The sequence below is a fragment of the Strigops habroptila genome, chromosome 7, assembly GCF_004027225.2.
Source record: "Strigops habroptila isolate Jane chromosome 7, bStrHab1.2.pri, whole genome shotgun sequence".
NCBI lineage: Eukaryota > Metazoa > Chordata > Aves > Psittaciformes > Psittacidae > Strigops > Strigops habroptila.
The window spans coordinates 56,311,023-56,328,624 of record NC_044283.2 but is presented as its reverse complement, the minus strand read 5'-3'; the positions used below and the strand labels follow the sequence as shown (position 1 = coordinate 56,328,624).

The 17,602-nt window shown below is 42.3% G+C and overlaps 1 protein-coding gene across 1 annotated transcript in view; it reads right to left on the bottom strand.

Annotated features, from left to right (window-relative positions):
* LOC115610540 (transmembrane protease serine 11E-like) overlaps positions 1-11,465 on the bottom strand; it is a 42,656-nt gene extending 31,191 nt beyond the window's left edge. Inside the window, exons 1-3 of the mRNA XM_030492227.1 lie at positions 11,302-11,465; positions 3,721-3,842; positions 2,851-2,969 (exon numbers count right to left, since the gene is read on the bottom strand). Coding sequence (XP_030348087.1) covers positions 2,851-2,969; positions 3,721-3,842; positions 11,302-11,465 — 405 coding nt within the window. The remainder of the gene's footprint in view (positions 1-2,850; positions 2,970-3,720; positions 3,843-11,301) is intronic.
* Between the last annotated feature and the right edge of the window lie 6,137 nt (positions 11,466-17,602).

Below are 17,602 nucleotides of genomic sequence, written 5' to 3'. Positions count from 1 at the left end.
GAGACAAACAGTGGGTAGTTGTGCAGATCAGCCAAGCATTAAGTGAAACCAGTATAAAATAAAAGGTTCCTTGGGGTAGGAGACATTAAGGCTGTGACTGTGCCCTTTTTATCCAGTAGAGGAGGGCACAGTCTGGCACGTTATAGCTTGGCAAGGAAAGAAAAATTGGTCCAGCTGGAAAACCAAGGAGGCTTTGGTGAGCTGGAACATCTCTTTCTACAGTGGCAGGCAGTCAGGTCTCCTTTTTCAAGGGAGCACAAAGAAAAACCTCACAGCCGCTTGCAGGAAGCAAGACAAGGAGCAAAGACCTTTCATCATCTGATCCTCAGTCCCCCCAGCTCCACCCCACAAGACATTTTCCAGACTTTCCAGTCAGCCCTGAGATGTTGACTGGTGCACCAGCTTCATCAGCTCTCTGGCATGACCTCGGCTGCATTCCCTCCCACTTTCAATGAGATAAGAGTCAGGAATGTCACACACAATGGGTGTTACTACTCAAGTCTGAAAACCAAAGCAAGCACCAGGACATTTGCTGCCAGTCCCAAGGAAGGCATGGGATGACTTCCCTATGGGAGTAAAAAAACCTTTTTCCTGATGAAACATCAACTCTGAAAAGAGCTCTTTTCAAGGTTGTTTTGGGGACAAATGGAGGAGGCCTCATCAGGGAGGGATCAGAGGAGGGAGCAGTTGGCAGGGAGTTGCACTAACTGAGGTAATTTGAATGCTTCTGATTATCAGAGATGATTCACTTCTGTTCACTTTGCACCAAGTATTGTGAAAGACATCACGTTTATCTGCATTGACTCACTGTTTCACAAGATGAGCTTGAGGTATCGTTACTACTGTGACCATGGGAAGGCTTGGACATCCAAAACCCTGACACCAGTCGGGGAAAGACTACAAAGGATTTTGGTAAATCCAGACAAATCAGGTGATAAAAAACCCTCAACTCTCTCCTCATCTATTAAAGATACGGTGTGAAAACCCTGAATATAAAAATGCAGATGTTCTGTGACAGCTGACTGTTAAGAAGTCAAGAGAATATTTGTGTCTGCGGGAAGATTGCTTTGATTTTTATCACCACAAGCTGAGTTCTGCTTGTAGAAAATCAGACTTACAAAGACATTCATTAGTGCATAGATTCAAACTAAATAAGCTTACAGACAACTCTCAACCTCATACATCCTTGTTAGATGGAACTCCTGGAGCTAAAACCACAAAAAGTCAAAGTTTATGGCAGGGACTATTTATATCAGGTGACCTAAAATTACACCAAAGAACTCATCAAATTTGAGAGGGAGGTAGAAGTTAATGGCTGAATTAAAGACAGCTCTTAAGAAAAGTCATAAGAATGAAGGAAAGGCAACACAGTTCTCTATGCTTGTTAGGGTGTTACTTATCAGGTACAGTTAACATGCTCTGAAATAATGGTTCTCACTGCTCAACCAGCACTGGTAGTTACTGTCACTACTATCAGAAGTGCTCAACACGCATAGAGGAGACAGGGTTTCTACAACACTGGCTTCCATTCAAGCATCTAAATTAATAGCCATGTTTAGAGGAAATCTGACTGCAGTGGATGCTATCTGAAATAACTTCTTAGTTAAAATAAGTGTTTCTTTGCCAAAGGAGGCACATTTTTAAGAAATGAAGAAGGAATGGAGTGGAAGAAAGGGATGCAACTTTACTCAGTGAAGTGTAATTCCTCAGACTTCTATCCAGCCCTTGCCTTCTTCCCACCTCAGCAATACACAGTATCTTCTTGGTCAGGGAGAACATTCCCTCTCCAAGGTCCTATATCACAAGGTTAAAAGCCTGCAATTATCTGGTAATAGTTGTAAAGTGGTAGCAACTAAGTAAATGCAGCTTGTGTAAGACTATACATACGGATATGCACCAGAGGCAGATCTTGGGAAACATTCAGTACAGTCCCGACTAGGCAAAGAGGGCAGAAAGGAAACAAGCACAGAAAAGAGGACAATTTGATTAAGATCTCTGAGGCTCTCACCAGTGGAACCAGAGATGCTAGCACTGCCAAATCCCTGGATAGCATCCTACTTCTCCAGATCGATATTCACCACAGCACACATTTTGTTGTGGAGAAATGGCATAGCCCTGATTAAAAGACAGTGGGGAGCAAAGCATTTATTGTCCTGTTAAACCGAGTATCTGTGCAAGGTTGCTAAACAGGAGGCAAGAGATACAAATTGGACTCTGATGAATGAAACACAAAAAGGTACAAGCACAATCACATGCTTATTGCTGTAAAGACCTGAACTCTGTAATTAGCATCTGTGAGGAAGTGTCTCAAAGAGAAAACAAGAAAGGAAATTGCGATGTGTCTATTTATTTCCATAGCTACTCTATGACTGAGAGCCACTCAGCAGCCTCTGCTATTTGCAGGACGGTTTCCCAACAAAACATACCAAAGGTGCAGGAAAAGGGCTTGTGTATTGTTTTCTCAACAGACAGCAACAGCCTGACAGGTAGAGTTCCCGACCCCATAAAAGAGAGGGTGTAAAAGCATGCTTTCCTTGGAGACAGTGGGGCATAAATCACAAATCAGGGCAGGGAAAGAGAAGACACACACAAATGATTAGTGATATATGAAACAGCTGAGATTATTGTCAATATCTAGTTCACCACTGCAGGGAAAAAGAGAAGTGACATGCTAGAACAACTAGACTGGCAAGTGCCTGGTGTGTCAAGTAAGATCATCATCCATGGTCTGCTAACCATGGGGACTCAGGGTACACCAGACACCCATGGTCTAAGAGTGTGCAGTTCACATTAATGACTCTTGTATTATCACACAGTCCTTAACAAAAAGGCACAACAGTCCAAACTTACCAGTCTCTCAACCCTCTCACTCAGGTCTCTAAACCTTCCTGAGGACTGTCTGGACAATTCATTATTGTACCGGATGTTGGTGATTTTTACATTGGCACTGTAATAGAACAGCTTCTGATCTGAAAAGGAAAGAAGAGGAACAGGCAATACTCAAAGCACCAAGATGCATGAACTTCTGAGAAACACCTGGGCCTCACTGATATTCAGACATCTAGGGGTGGATGAGCCTTCACCTGTATCCAACCCATTCAAATACAGCTTCCAAAAGGTAGGAGCCCAGGGGTGAAAGCTCCGTTGAGTTAGACGATCTAAGCTGAGCAATGACAAAAAGCCCAGTTTCCCCCATGGTTACTATTTGCGGCCAACCATCAGCACTTTGGGCTCACACAGGGGTCACACCTTGAGATCACAAGTGGCATCTTGCTGGTCAGTTTACCTTTGTTCCTGGTTTGCATAACCACTCAACACCAAGCCCTGGCAGGCAGCTGCTGGTAATCAGGGCAAGAGAACAAAGAAACACCACAGGTAGAGACAGGCAGAAGGCTCTGTTTGTCACTCACAAAAAGGAGACCAGAAGACTTGTGTGTTGACCTCATCACAGAAGTAGATCATGAGAAAGGTGTGAAAGAAGTGAAAACAAGTGAAAGCCAACAGAAACCACAGCCTTAAACCACACTGCACAGCATGAAATGTTCCTAAGATGTCTGCAAAGATGCTAAACAAGGAATGAAAGAGAGCTCTAGAGAAGCCAGTGGGTTTTCCCCAAATGGTGGGACAGACTGATGAAAAGCAAGCTCCCAGCATTGCGTGGCACAACAAGCAAGGAAATTCACTACACATAGGAACAGTGATATGTTATATTAAACTTACCATATGCCAAAAAATAAGCTAGAAGGCCAATGGTGATAGCTGCTGCCACTGCTGCTCCAATAACAATAAGAGCAATTTTCCAGGGCTCAAAATGTCTTATTTTGATGGCTGGCTGATGAATTCTGGGAGAAAATAAAAACAAAGGGTGAAGATTAATAAAAGATCCTTTTCTATTTAAACACACCCCCCAAACAAAGCTCCCTTGACATCAGCTGAGTCTTCCCAGCAGCATTAATTGACTTGTCACCCAACACCCTTGGAATTGAAACCATGACTCAAGACTATTTTGAAATAGATGTTGGGATATACAGGAAGTCACAGAACACAGACATGGTTTGAGGGGTTGGGGGGGTGGGGGGTGTTTGTGGGGTTTTTTTAGTTTAGGTCTGTGGTTTGGGTTTTTTTGTTTGATTGGTTTGGTTTATGTTTGTTTGGGGTTTTTATTGTCAGGACCAAATTAAATAGGAGTCCCCCTGAGCACTTTCTTATGTGACCCCCGACTGGAAATCTGCAAGAATAAAACTTGTTTTTCAGCTAGGTGAACTTTCATACAGCAGTGTAGACAGATTTGAATTTGTTAAACAAATCAGTTATCACAGACACACCGGCACTTCTGCTCCCACAACTGCTTTGCAGAATAAAAAGCATCCCATTCTTTGTATGGTATAGATCTATGGAAGCTGCTCAGTCCACTTCAGCCTGCAAAGCAGGGCTGGGCAGAAAAAGAGATATTTCAAAAGGCCAGCCTGTGCTTCCTGTTTTACTCAGACTAAAACTAGTAGCAAAAGGCAAGCACTGCTTTAGCAGTGTTTGCTGAGCGGATGGAATGATGGGGAAGGGCAAGAGCATGTGAATGGACCAAGGTATATAGGTAAGAAACCTCGCCAAATACTTCTCTTTGCCATACTCATAATTACACAGGTGCTACTCCAAATTAACACAAAGGAAGTCAATAGTCAGTAGGTCAGCATTATAGCTAGACAAAAAAATGCCTGAAAAAGATTACTTACAGCAAATTCTGGCTTTGGCTATAAACTCAAAGACATATGAAGATACTTGAAGCCATACTTTCTACTATGTTATCAGCCATTACAAAATACAGAACAGGAAGCCACATTTTCTGGCAGAGTCCTTAGTTCTAGGAGCCAGCATACAAACGTGCACCCCTTCAGGTCAAGGTACAGCCATCCCCACGAAAGCAGGCTGCATGGATCCTCTCCTGAGGGTATGAGGCATCTCAGCGAGTTCCCGCATTCATAACAAAATGCATACAGATCACTTCTGAAACACTCGTCTCATGAGCCATAAGTTTAAATACATTAAAATAAGTTGGAAGTAATTGCAAGTGACCACTGCAGCTGCATGCAGGAACAAGACAGCAAACACACTGTGCACTGTGCATAAATACCAAAGCAGGTATTGATATTCCATTCTAATTTCATTGTAAAGCCTTACAACTAAAGCCTTTTTACTTCGGCTTGGAAAACAACTGACTCATGTAAGTCTAAACATCCTGACATTTGTTTGAGTGAAAATAGGAATACTCATTTGTCACTCCTGTCACACATCTGTTCAGACTTGTCCTGGATCACTCATATCCGTGAAAGAGCAGTTTCAGACTAGAAGTAACACGGCTGGGACACAGTTAAATATCAAGCACTAGATAGCTTAGAACCTCTTCAGTTTTCTTTTGTACATAGTATAAGTTTTTTTGTAACTCTCATTCTTCCCTTTCAAGTGCCACCTTATCGTTCAGCAAACAGAAACCTCAGCCTGCAACTGTTGCTCACACATGTAATTTGAACTCACACACGTGACTTTCACTTCATTCATGAAACCTGTTTGAGAGCATCATGTCAGAGAGGTCCAGAGAGGACTCAGCATCAGCTTCTAAACTGAATTTCCTCAGGCAAGAGCTGTTTGACAAATACATCTTAGAAATTCACTTAATAGACAGGAGGGCTGTTTTGAGACTTGGGATGTCATTTTTTTCCTTCCTTTTTTTTCCCCTGAATAAACTTTCCCAAATATTTTTAAACAAAAAAAAAAAAAAAAAAGAAAAGAAAAAAGAATTTGTTTAATATTGTTGAATAACAATATTAAACAACTGTTAAGGTTTACTCTCTACTCCTAACTTGTTTTAAAAACAAAAATTAGTTTTAAAAACAAAAGATATTTTTGAGTAAAATGTCCTTGGTTAGGCTGTACCATTTGGATACTTCCCCTTTTGAAGAAATGTGCAGACTGGGGACACAAGGAGGTTTAGAAATCTAGGTTTTTAAAGATATCTGTGAGAGAAAAACAAAGATTGCTGGGATGATACTTTTCTATTCCCATTAACTTTGAACTTCATTGCTGCTTTGCTCTGTCTCCTGAGGTTCATTCCTCAACAAGCAATTATTTCGTTTGACATGAAGTGGTGAATGCTCCATCCCTGGCAGTGTTCAAGGCCAGGTTGGACAGAGTCTTGGGCAACATGGTCTAGTGTGAGGTGTCCCTGCCCATGGCAGGGAGGTTGGAACCAGATGATCTTAAGGTCCTTTCCAACCCAAACCATTCTATGATTCTATGTCCCATTGTGTAAAGTTGGACAGTATTTACAGGGATTCAATACACACAAGAGAAGTAACTATTCCAGAACTGAAACAGCTTCTATACACATGATGACCATCAGAGCTTGACTACTCTGCAGAGAGCTGATAAAAATGTAACAGTGAACATTTGTTTTCTCAGATCAAGAGTCAAGCAATCCCTGTTAATTCCTTGGGAACTATCTGCCCAACAGAGAGGCAACAGGGAGCATAACATAGAAATGCACAGCAAGACTAAAAACACTCCAGCTGAGGTGCTCACTGAAATCCAACAAAGGAGAAATGGAGAATTTAAGCCTGACCCATATACCAGCTGAAAGCCTTCCACTAACCTCAGCAGGCTTTCTGTTGGGGTCCCTTCTGCCTGCAGCCTAAGCGGTGGTCCTCTCTACACCAGAGGCTCTGCAGTAATCTTAAATAGACCACAGTCAGGAACTGGGTTTCATCTCTCTGCAGAAGACAGAGAGAGTCGCCGATTAAGATTTGTCCGATTAGGAAGAGGAGTGAAATATTTGTGGACAAAGAGAAATGACAAAAACTGATATAAAATCACCCCTCTGCCATAACCATTTTATTAGATTGTCCTCTCTTTATTTCCTAACTATTCCCAACACTGTCTTGGCTTTTTCACCTGGTATTCAGCTGGCATTTTCTTAGATATACCCACTGAGATACTTCCTGTGTGGTGGTAAGAAATTTGGAGCCCTGCATTCTGCATTTGGGCTCCTCCTCCCACTCCAAGAACACAAAGAAGCCCCACAGAAACCCTGTCCTCAACAAGGAACTCACACCAATAAACACAGAGCCTGAGTGATCCCTCCACTTATGCATTTTACAAGGCAGACATAAGAAGGACATAGTCAATTATGTCTGTTGACTTCCAGTAATAGAGGAATACTGATGAGGAAAAAAAGTCGCCAAGAAAAATTAAAAATATTATACATATATATATACACTCTATATATAATATTAATGTGCTAATATCCTAACTTCTTTTTTTTTTAAGGGTGCCATTTATTGTAAACATAAATATGCTGAATAAAACATGCATGGACTTGCCTCACTGCAGCCTGAAACTGTTGGTTTACAAAAGAAACAAGAATGTCTTTTACCTATTGGAATTTAAACAGCATAATTAAAACTGCCTTCCATGAGTCAAACCACCTGTTTCAGAGGAAAAGCCTCAAAGGTCTTCCTCACTAGGGCAGAAAGCACCTGTGAGAATCCCTCCAGTGAGCTTCGTATCAGAGACAGTGTCTTGCTAAGTCAGCATGCACCGTGAAAGAGAACACAGGCTCTGCTTTGGCATGCATGCACTGAAAGTGTCTGCTCAAGAAAAATGCTGACAGGACAGCCTAACAGCCAAACCCAAAACAGTCACCTAAGAGATGATTTCTTGTGGGCTATTAAATGTCCTTTGAGTTTAGTCCTATAAGAGATGCATGCTTAGACAAATTTTCTACCACACATGGCACTTCTCTCTTGTTAGGGTGCTTTGAGAATACATAAACAAACACATAATAGGGCAGTGATGGTGTTTTAACCTGTTTACCAAAATAAATCTGTTTACTAGTATGTGCAGTATCACTGTAAAACAACTACACATACATTGATCCTGAGGAGTTCCAGTCTGTTACAACAGACCAGCCCTTCTGCTTTGGTGATACTTCTCTGTATGCATCTCTGACAGCTTATATCCACCGAGAATCTGACCCAAAGTATCCAGTTTTTCCTGTAGCCTGGAAGCTTATGTTTCTGGCTGAATAATAAGTTTTTCCATATTTTATACTATATATATAAAATAACAATTCCTGGGCTGGGTAGATAAAGAGTGAGATCCTATAATCTAGCAATGTATTTTCACTGAACAGAGATGGACACATTTCTTCATGGGAGAAACACTGCTGAAATTAGAGGAGGCTCTTTAAACAAGAGGTTCAGCTGAGACTCTGAAATAGCAGGTTGTTCTCCATTGGCAGAGAAACTGGACAATTCCCATGTTCCATCGTGTATGAAATCTGTCCCCCTGTTATCACCAAATCTATCCACAGACCACATGAAGTATTCAGATTGTCTTGTATCTGTGACATCAAAATGTCAACTTAAACCATACCAAGCTTTGTGTTAGCTTGACTTGATAAAAAATGAAGATCTCTGTGCAACCAGAAATACAGACACCAAATGAGTATGTGATGGAAGGAGAATGACTTGATTTTAAAAGCTTATGCTGACCCAAAATGCCCAATCCTAAAACTGTGAAAAACATTAGTAAGGTAAGGCGCTTCTGCAACACACTCTAACAGCAACAGCAGAGGCCAAAGGAGCTGCAAGATTTATACGGGGACTTGCTCAGTTAATGATGACAACTAGATTTTAAGGCTCAGGAGGAGGTCCTTTCTCATTCTGTTTTTCCTGTTTAAAACGGTCAGAAACTGAGTGAATGTGGCAAGGAAACACAAATAGTACCAACTCCATTTGAGTTAAATCAGGTGTGCTGTTTCACTACATTTTCCCGGAATCAGGATCTACTCTGGGGCAAACTGCATAGAACAGGTTTCTGTTTGGTACCATGCGGGAACTATATCTGCCTCTTGCAATAACCAAGGTTAACTCCCAGTAATGCCAATGGGACATGAGAGTCCCTGCACCAGGGCTGGTATCCATTTCCTGCTATACTTCAGCAGCCTGTAACTTACACTCATTTTGCCCACCAATTTGCATGACAAATTGGTGCAGGTGGCACTGCATTTCCACCTACACATTCACTTTTAGGCTACCATACACAGCACCAGCCACTCTGTACCTCTCCCTGCCAGTGCACAAGATCTTCACAAGGAAGTTGTGGGCATGGCACTGCATTTGCTTCCCAGACCGCAGGACACAGCACAACAGAAGAGGGACAAGACCAGCAAGGCTGTCTGCTCCACCCTGTTTTCCTTAGCAGCTTTGCTTCCTGAAGGATTTTATGGAGCACCCATTCCAACATCTTGAAATGTTAAGAGACATCTAGGAACTGGATAAAGCTAATACTGAAGCACCACTCTTATAGAGATGAAGGCACAGCATGTGATGAGCTTAAACAGCAATACTTACAGCTCCATGCTCTGATCTACATCCCTGCCCAAAGAACTCTGGACATTGAACAGGCTACACAGGGTCCTTGATTAAGACCAGGCAGTCTCCATCCCTTCCCAAACACGTAAATATTTAATTATCCAACACAGATTTCCTCTAGCTTACATTAGATTTTGTAATAATCTAACCAAATACTTAAACAACTAAATCCTTTCCTAATTAGGAGGCAACCAAACTGGACTCAGATGTTTAACTACCCTCTAGCACACTTATTAAAATTACTTACAACACTGTTGATATCAATTAGACATGGCAACTAGATTTACATCTAACTAGAAAAATGAATGGCTTTTCAATTCTGTTAGGTAGAGAACTCTCAGTTTTCCCTCTTTATGTAACATGCACAAACCGGTATTCACAACTGATGGTGATTTCTTCTGCACCTAACAGAGCAGCATAGCTTTTAAGGTACGGATATTGAACAGGGCAGAGGGTACTGAGCAGGATACCACTAAGGAGCACAGAACCAAAAGCTGAACTCAGTCTTCTCCTGGCAAAGTCAACATTGTTGACTAAAATGATACTGTCCTCGCAAAATGAGGAAAATACTTAGGTGGCATAAAGTATAATTTTTCTCAATGCAGAAACAATGTTTGTATTTCAGCATGTCCAGAAATTATTAAAATAAATAAATAAACCTCAAACCACAACATTTTAAAAAATACTGAGGATGGAAGAAAATAAGTGGTATCCTGCAATCATTCACAGCCATTTGCCCAAAGCAATGCAAGAGAGGAGACTAATGTTGAAGCCTTCAGCAATCACACAAAAACTCAGCCATTCAGACAAAACATTAGGATGCTAAAAAAATCAAATTCTTTTGGATTTTGTTTCTGAGATCATACTTTTAGGCTTCATCAATCACTGAGGCAACAACAAAAAACAAGCTCAAGGGAGACCGAGCATCTCCTATTGCCACTTGAATCCAGGACCCAGAGCATTAGACAGAAATAACAAATTCCAGGAGGCTTGCTGTGCATTTATGACCAGATCCCTGCTCTGACCCAATAGAGCACAGTAGAACATCACAGCCGGGAGGCTTATCTTTGTAAAAACACTCTCAGCTTTCCAGCACTGCCTGAAATATTGTTACAGTAAAACAAAACTAAGGATATCCAGCATCTCTGACTGCACAAAATCATTGACACAATACACCTTGTCATCACTGCCTAGAAATCATGGTTTCTTCCTTAAAAGTAATAGGGTCAGAACTGGAATGGTGAATAACTATAGTGTTCTCCTCATGTAGCTGTGCTGCCCTCACTGATATAACCGGGACTTCTTGCAGGGTTTGGGGGAAATAATATTACAACTAGACTTGACCAAAACCCACGGTTTCCAAAAATCTTGTAACTAACATTTGATTTTGACACAAAAGACCTTCCCGGATTCTGTACTGCTGCAATAAAAGCCTGCTGGGGGCAGGATAAGACAACCACAGGCAGAAAAGTAAGTGTCAACCTAAGCCAACACATCATCTTTCTAAACAGAAAGCAAATCTTCGTGCTCCTGGCCATGCCAGGGAAGGATTTCTCACTCCAGGCCATATGTCATTGTTTTCATCCAGACCACAACCTGCAAAACCACCCTTTCAACCTACAACTTACTTTTTAGCTTTCCCTCTGTCTATCGTCCCTTTTCAAGCTGCATATTTCAGATGTATCCATGATGTACCCTAGATCTAAAAGGATGAAAGGGACAGAGATAGGTCCAAAATCAGGCAAGAGAACAAACAGATCTCTCTTCTGGGTCTACGTATGTATTCTTGAAATCATAAAGCTGTCTTATAGTCAGCATCCTTTACCACCATTATACCTCCCAACCAGACTTGTGAAGTTAAAAACAAACCACCTACTTTTGAAGATCCCATGGTAGGTCCCGGTAGGTCTGGTAGCCTTTCTGACCGCCAACCAAGGCTTGACTAAAGTCTGGACTGCGTAGCGAATGCTGCTGGAAGATGCAGGAGTCGCATTGACTGATGTGACGGGAAGGGAAAGGTGTTGAATGAAGATCCTTCATTGAGGCACGGCTGAGCAACACCCAGCACCCTGTGGGTTATTGCAAAATGAGGGAGCGAACTTCAGAATAAAAACAAACAGAGGCAAGCATGGAGTTGATAAGGACACTGTAACCTTCGGATCAGCTCCGCATCAAAGAGTTCCCCAGGCAGAGATGGACAGAGCAGATAAACCAGCCCAGGCAAGATGACTTGTTCTTCACCACAGCAGAACAGGAAGTGCGTGAGATTTCCCTTTTCCAGCACTCCCTTTCTGTCCAGCTTGTATCTCTACAGCAGGCCTTCTCCTGAGCAGCAACACCTTCTACCATTCGCTCACTGCGGAACCCACATGGGAGAGGCACCACACTATCCACAGTGTTAAGTCACTTGCCTCCTGAGACAGTTAGCACAAAGGCTGAACACAAAACCAAACACAGACACAAATGGCTTGGTCAGCCAAGCCTGATCTCCCTCGTTGCTCACTCCTCCACAGCTGTCCTGGACTCCCTTGGCATCAGAGACATGACAGCTATAAGTATCCAGCCTCCTAATTACATGTTAGTCATTTAATGGTTGGCATAACCCCGCCTGTGGAAAATGCTTACTCTGTGAAAAAGGCCACCAACCTCCTTGGAATTCCCTTCTCCCAGCACAAACATGATTCTTCAGAGGCAGCTGGAAAGGGTTAAAATGGGTATTCCCTTTTCCAAGCACAAATGCGATTCTTCAGAGCCAGTTGGAAAAATAGATATTCTCTAGCAAGAAATTCTGCACTTGCAGCTAAAATCCCAAACTAGAAAGGAAAATTAACAGAAACCAGAATTCTGGTTTCTTCTCTTGTATGTGCTTAGATTTGTGCCAAAATATTTTAAATTTTTGCTTTTCCAATGAAGTCTCAAGATTTCACAGTAATTTTTATGGGAGCATTTATTACCTTCCAACCCCCCAAGAAAAAACAGCAAGAGGAAAATTTCACCTAACCATTCCAAGTCCTTTTCCATCTTTCCCCAAAGATGCCCATTCACAAGCATTCAATGGAATTATAGAAACAAATGTCTGGACAGTTCATTTTAGGACAGTGGGAAAAGCTGAGCACTGCTGCATGATATTTCCTGTTTCTCCAACATTGATTTCTTTTTCGCTTTGATCAAATCAATTGGTTTTTATTGGCTTCTCCCAGCTCCCTGTACAAAGGGCATTGTTGCAGTTACCTACCTTATGTGGGGCTTTACTGACTGAAGACACAGTCACCTGCCAAGTATTAAGATCTTCCCTGAGCATTCCCTTCCTCCCTCTCCAGCCTTGTTATTTTCTTTTTCAAGATTAGCAAAACTCACAAAAGTTTGTGCACGAAAGAAATCCCTGCTCCACCCAGAAACACACACCCACCTATAGGAACTCCAGCACTCAGCAGGGTGCTGGAGATCAATTACAAACCAATTCCATCCAGGAGTCAAGAAAACACCTTAGAATTCCTTGGTTGGTTCTTTGATTTGTTTTGTTTCTTTTTTAATATTGCAATCACAAACCCTGTCATCCTTACAAAACACAATCCTAGAATACAAAAAAAAGCTTAATTAAGTTTGGGATGTAAGACAAAAAAGCACATAGCAATTTCTGTGCAGAATGGTCAGGCTGAGGCTGTGCATAGTGGTCTGGCTCTGCATTGTTAGTGGTTTACTAACATTGATTTCTTTGTTAGTATTTAAACTACTAATCAGGTGCCCTGAGTACCCAAGTACACTGGGAAAAGACAACCCTTGAAGAGTTCACCCTGTCAGATGCACAGAGTTTTCCTTGATGTGTCCAGAAGTTGAGAGACCAGCTCTAACCACCTGGGTCAGATAAAAAACATATTCCAGCAGAAGCAGAAGCAAACAGCTTGAGCTCGAGACAAAAGTTACTTGAGATCTTGGGCTCTGCAACAAGATTTTTTGGAGACGAAGAGCATTCATTAGAATACCAGGTTGCAAAGAGTCTTGGGAGGTAGTGCTAGAGGAAGGATCTTGGACAACAGATGAATGAACTTCATACTCCAGAGTATGAACAACAGAGATATTCCAAAGATATGATTTGGTTTCCTTATAATAAAGAATTTTTTGCAATCTGCCTAATAAAAATTCAAGTAGGTTGCTTTTGTTTTCAAATTAATTAACCATAAAAATTAACTGTCCTGGAAAACACTGTCCCACAGCAACAGTGGTACAGACAGGCCAATAAGAGACAATCATTACGAAACAATGATCCTCGCAACAAATTTGCAAGTTGCAAAGTGCTTGGTATTACAGTGTTATCCAGTAAGCTAAAGGCAGTTACTGACCTTTTTGGTTAATACTAGGGAAGCAGTGCAGAAACTAGCAATCAGAGTGTGGGGTGGAAATGTGGAGAATGTGGGTACGCAGGACTTTGTGAATGAAAGTGTAAAAAGGTGTAATGACCATTCTCTCCATTTAACCCTGCAAAGTCAGCCCAGCCGGTCAGACAGACTGCTTGCCTAAGACTACTAATAATAGGCTACCTTGGTTTATGTTTGCATACTTATACAGGTTCCCTGGCTGCAGATACAAAGAACGCCTTTAGAGGATACCATTGGCAAGCCCCATAGCAATAACATCTTTGGAATTTAGAAGCAAAGATGTTTAACATAATTGTCTACCAGTTACTCAATCCAGGCCATGAATTTTACACCAAAACCAGCAGTCAGTCACTACTTTTAAACTGAGAAGTGAATGTTCTTGCTGATGATAGTTAACAGAACTGACAGAAGCACTGTTAAATAGCATGGCCTTAAACAACCTGAACTAACTAGACCTGTTTTGAGCAGGGTGTTTGATGAGATGACCTCTGTACATCCCTCACAATCTAAATTACTCTCTGATGCTGTGAGCATCTGATAAGACCAAACTGCTACTATGCCATGAAATCTTTCCCTAGGACAAATCCACTCATTTCCATCAGCATGTCTTGGCAGCTCAGTTACAGCTTCAGGCCTCCCCCTTCCAAAAAACCACAAAGGCATATTGCATTTGGCCTTCAAAATTCAGGGTATGCTTTAAATGAGCTGCGTTTCTTTATACTTTTTAACTTCAGCTGTAGACATGCTGCACAACTTTTTACTGCTTTGACAAAAAAGGTCACAAGTTCACTATACCATGCTTTCCTTTGCCAGATGAAATTTCCAGCCACAGAATCATAGAATGGTTAGAGTTGGAAAGCATGTTAAGATCATCTAGTTCCAACCCCCCTGCCATGCGCAAGGATGCTCACACTAGACCATGTCTTGGCTTTCCATAACTGATAAATAGAAAAACAAAACCAGAAAATCCACTAAGAGGATAGAATGATTCTCTAGAGCCAATATCAGGCTGGGAGAAAAGCCAGGTCCTTTATCTTGAAGCTTGAAAAGTCACTCGGGGCCAGATTTTATTGCATGCATATGCAGCTTTGAGATACTGAATTCATGGATGCTTTCAGCTGCTATAGCAATGGCCTCAAGCTCTGAAGTATGCTAGATCCTGCCCTGGTTGGTTTCCAAATAGTCCCTCTTTCCAGGCCCTTATAACAGAAACTGCTACACCCGTCTGAGCTGCAGCCAAATGGGCCTGCCCAGAATACTGACAACGCCCTTCAACAACAGAAGTCCCCCACTGCCAAAGTCATTAACAAAGAATTCATAGCCCATCACCCCATTTGAGGCAAAAAGGTAGCAGGCATGTACCCATCCTCTGCAGCTGCTCAGTCAGAGCTGCTGCTTGGTACAGTGAAACAGGACAGCCCACATTTTCTTCCCCGTGTTGCCTAGCAATCAGGCTAACGAGCCACTCTCTACATCCACTGCACAAATCCTCTGGTCCCAGTCAAGATACACAGCATCTCCAAAGAGAAAGGAGACCTTACAGGAATTGGACTGGGCCTACAAAGAAATTAAGATATAAATAAATCCTTTACAGGCACAGCTCAAATTAAACAAAAGGACAGCAGCATTGTTTTACACATCAGAGGTGCTAGAGAGACCTACTGGGAGCACTAGCACAGAGGTCTGTGGAAGACACCACACTCAAGACTTTTCCTATATCTCTCTGTCCCCAGAAAATGGTTAGCTTGGATTTTGTTGCATATTATTTGTTAGCAGCTAACTTGCCTGGTAGAAGTCAAACAGTCTGGCTCTTTGAAATACTTTCTGCCACAGCTTTCCAGCAGCATGCAAGATCCTAAATGCAATTCTCGTGAGCAATCGCCTAATTTATCATACACTCTGTTAGCCTGCGAGGCTTTGCAGACTAAATTAGACATAATGATAATCAAGCCGAAGGCCTCCATCCTGCAGCCATTTCAACTCTGGCTGTCCTTTCAACTACAGTTCAGGAACCGAGTCACTCTGACAGAAAAATGCAGCATGCGTCAGGCAGGATGCTCAGTATGGATTTAGGGTGCCACTTGGTTTGCTGCCTCCCTGCGAGACCTTCTAGCTGAGGTTGCTCTTGGGTAACCTGCTTTCTACCTGCGTGGCACAGAATGGATTGTTCCCTCCTGTGCCCTGCTATTTTCATTGATTACTCAATCAATAGTAACAGTGCCAGACAAGTTGGGCACAACAGTGCCGAGTACTGCATCTAAGGGTCAAGCATGAAGACAAGCTGGTGTCTGTCTTTGGATTGTCTACCAGAGCAGTCACCTGTCACAGAATCAGCTGAGGGACAGTCAGCTCATCTGAGACAGTACCCACCACTTAGCCACAGCTGTGTGCCATTCACTGAAGCTGCTAGACTCTTTTGGAGAACAGAATTACAGAGCAGCTGACATGGAAAGGGGACTCTGAAAACAGTCTAGCCCAAAATCCCTTTTCAAAACAAGGACAGCTTGACCAGGGTACTCAGGATCACATCCAATTGCATTTTTTGTATCTCCAAGGATGGAGACCACATAACCTCTCCTTAGAGTCTGTTTCAATGTTCAACCAACTCTCAGAGTAAAAAATCTTTTTCTTATTTCTCACCACTCTCTAGCAAGGGAGACACTGTTTCCTAGTATGGTTTCTCCCATCTGGTCTGTCCACTATGGAAGGAATGATTCCAGTAATAGCTCCCCTCAGTATGCAGGTCATCTCTGCTGGCCTGAAGAACAGTGCCAGACTGTCTGGGTCACAACTCCAAAGGCTGCAGGTGATTCCAAGAGTCTGTGGAAGGTCAGAGATGTGGCACAACTGCAGGCATCTGACTGTATTGACTTACCAAGAACAATCTGTGGTTAAAACAGGCTCTGGATGCTAGGCTGATGCTAAGTGCTTCCTCATGGATGGGGCTGCCCAGTGGCATAACTGGAAGAAGGGAAGTGCAGGAGCTGAGGGGACAGACAGCACACAGCAAGCACAACCTTCCAGATTTACTGGAGGAAGAGAAGGAATTCAGTAGCCACTCAAGTGAATCAGAGACATGCCATGTATTTCCTGGACCTAGTTAAGCTTACATAAAAGAAAACAACTGCATTTTCGGATAACAATTTCCCTATATTGCACTTGACCCAGTAAAACGTGATGAAAGGGCTACTGTTCTTCCAAACATCCACCTTCCTATCCATAGCCAACCTGGCATTTCCTGTAATACTTCGATAAAGCTGTTGCACTCCTTTTTACCCTCTTAGATAATCTCAAGTGCCATGACCATCCCTTTGGCTGTCGGGTATTACAGACCAGAATCAATGAACTCCAGCGTGTTTCACTCATCAAAAACTTGCTCTTCTAGCTCAGAATATGGCGCAATTTGTACCATATTTCCTATTGTGATGGGAAAGGACCAAGAAGAAATCTGGTAAGTTCCTTATGATCTACAAGAATCATTAGGAGTTGTTAAAATAGGAGGTTAAAGCAAACAGCAGCTGTATGACACTGAAAACCTCCCATCTATCAAATTCTCGAAGTTACTGCTGCTCTTTGCTATCTTACTTGCAAGACGGCTGATGAGCTCAGAAACCAGACCCATGATGCCAGCAATGCCTGACAATGTGCCTTTCCAGCCTACTTTCCCACAGGACAGAGGTCTGACTGTGGTGTGGCAAAGAATCAGGCAAAGCCTTCTCAGCCCCTTGCTCACAGCCATAGCACACTGAACTTGACATACATAAAGGGGAGCATCTGATGCCAACTTTCTCATGGAGGAAA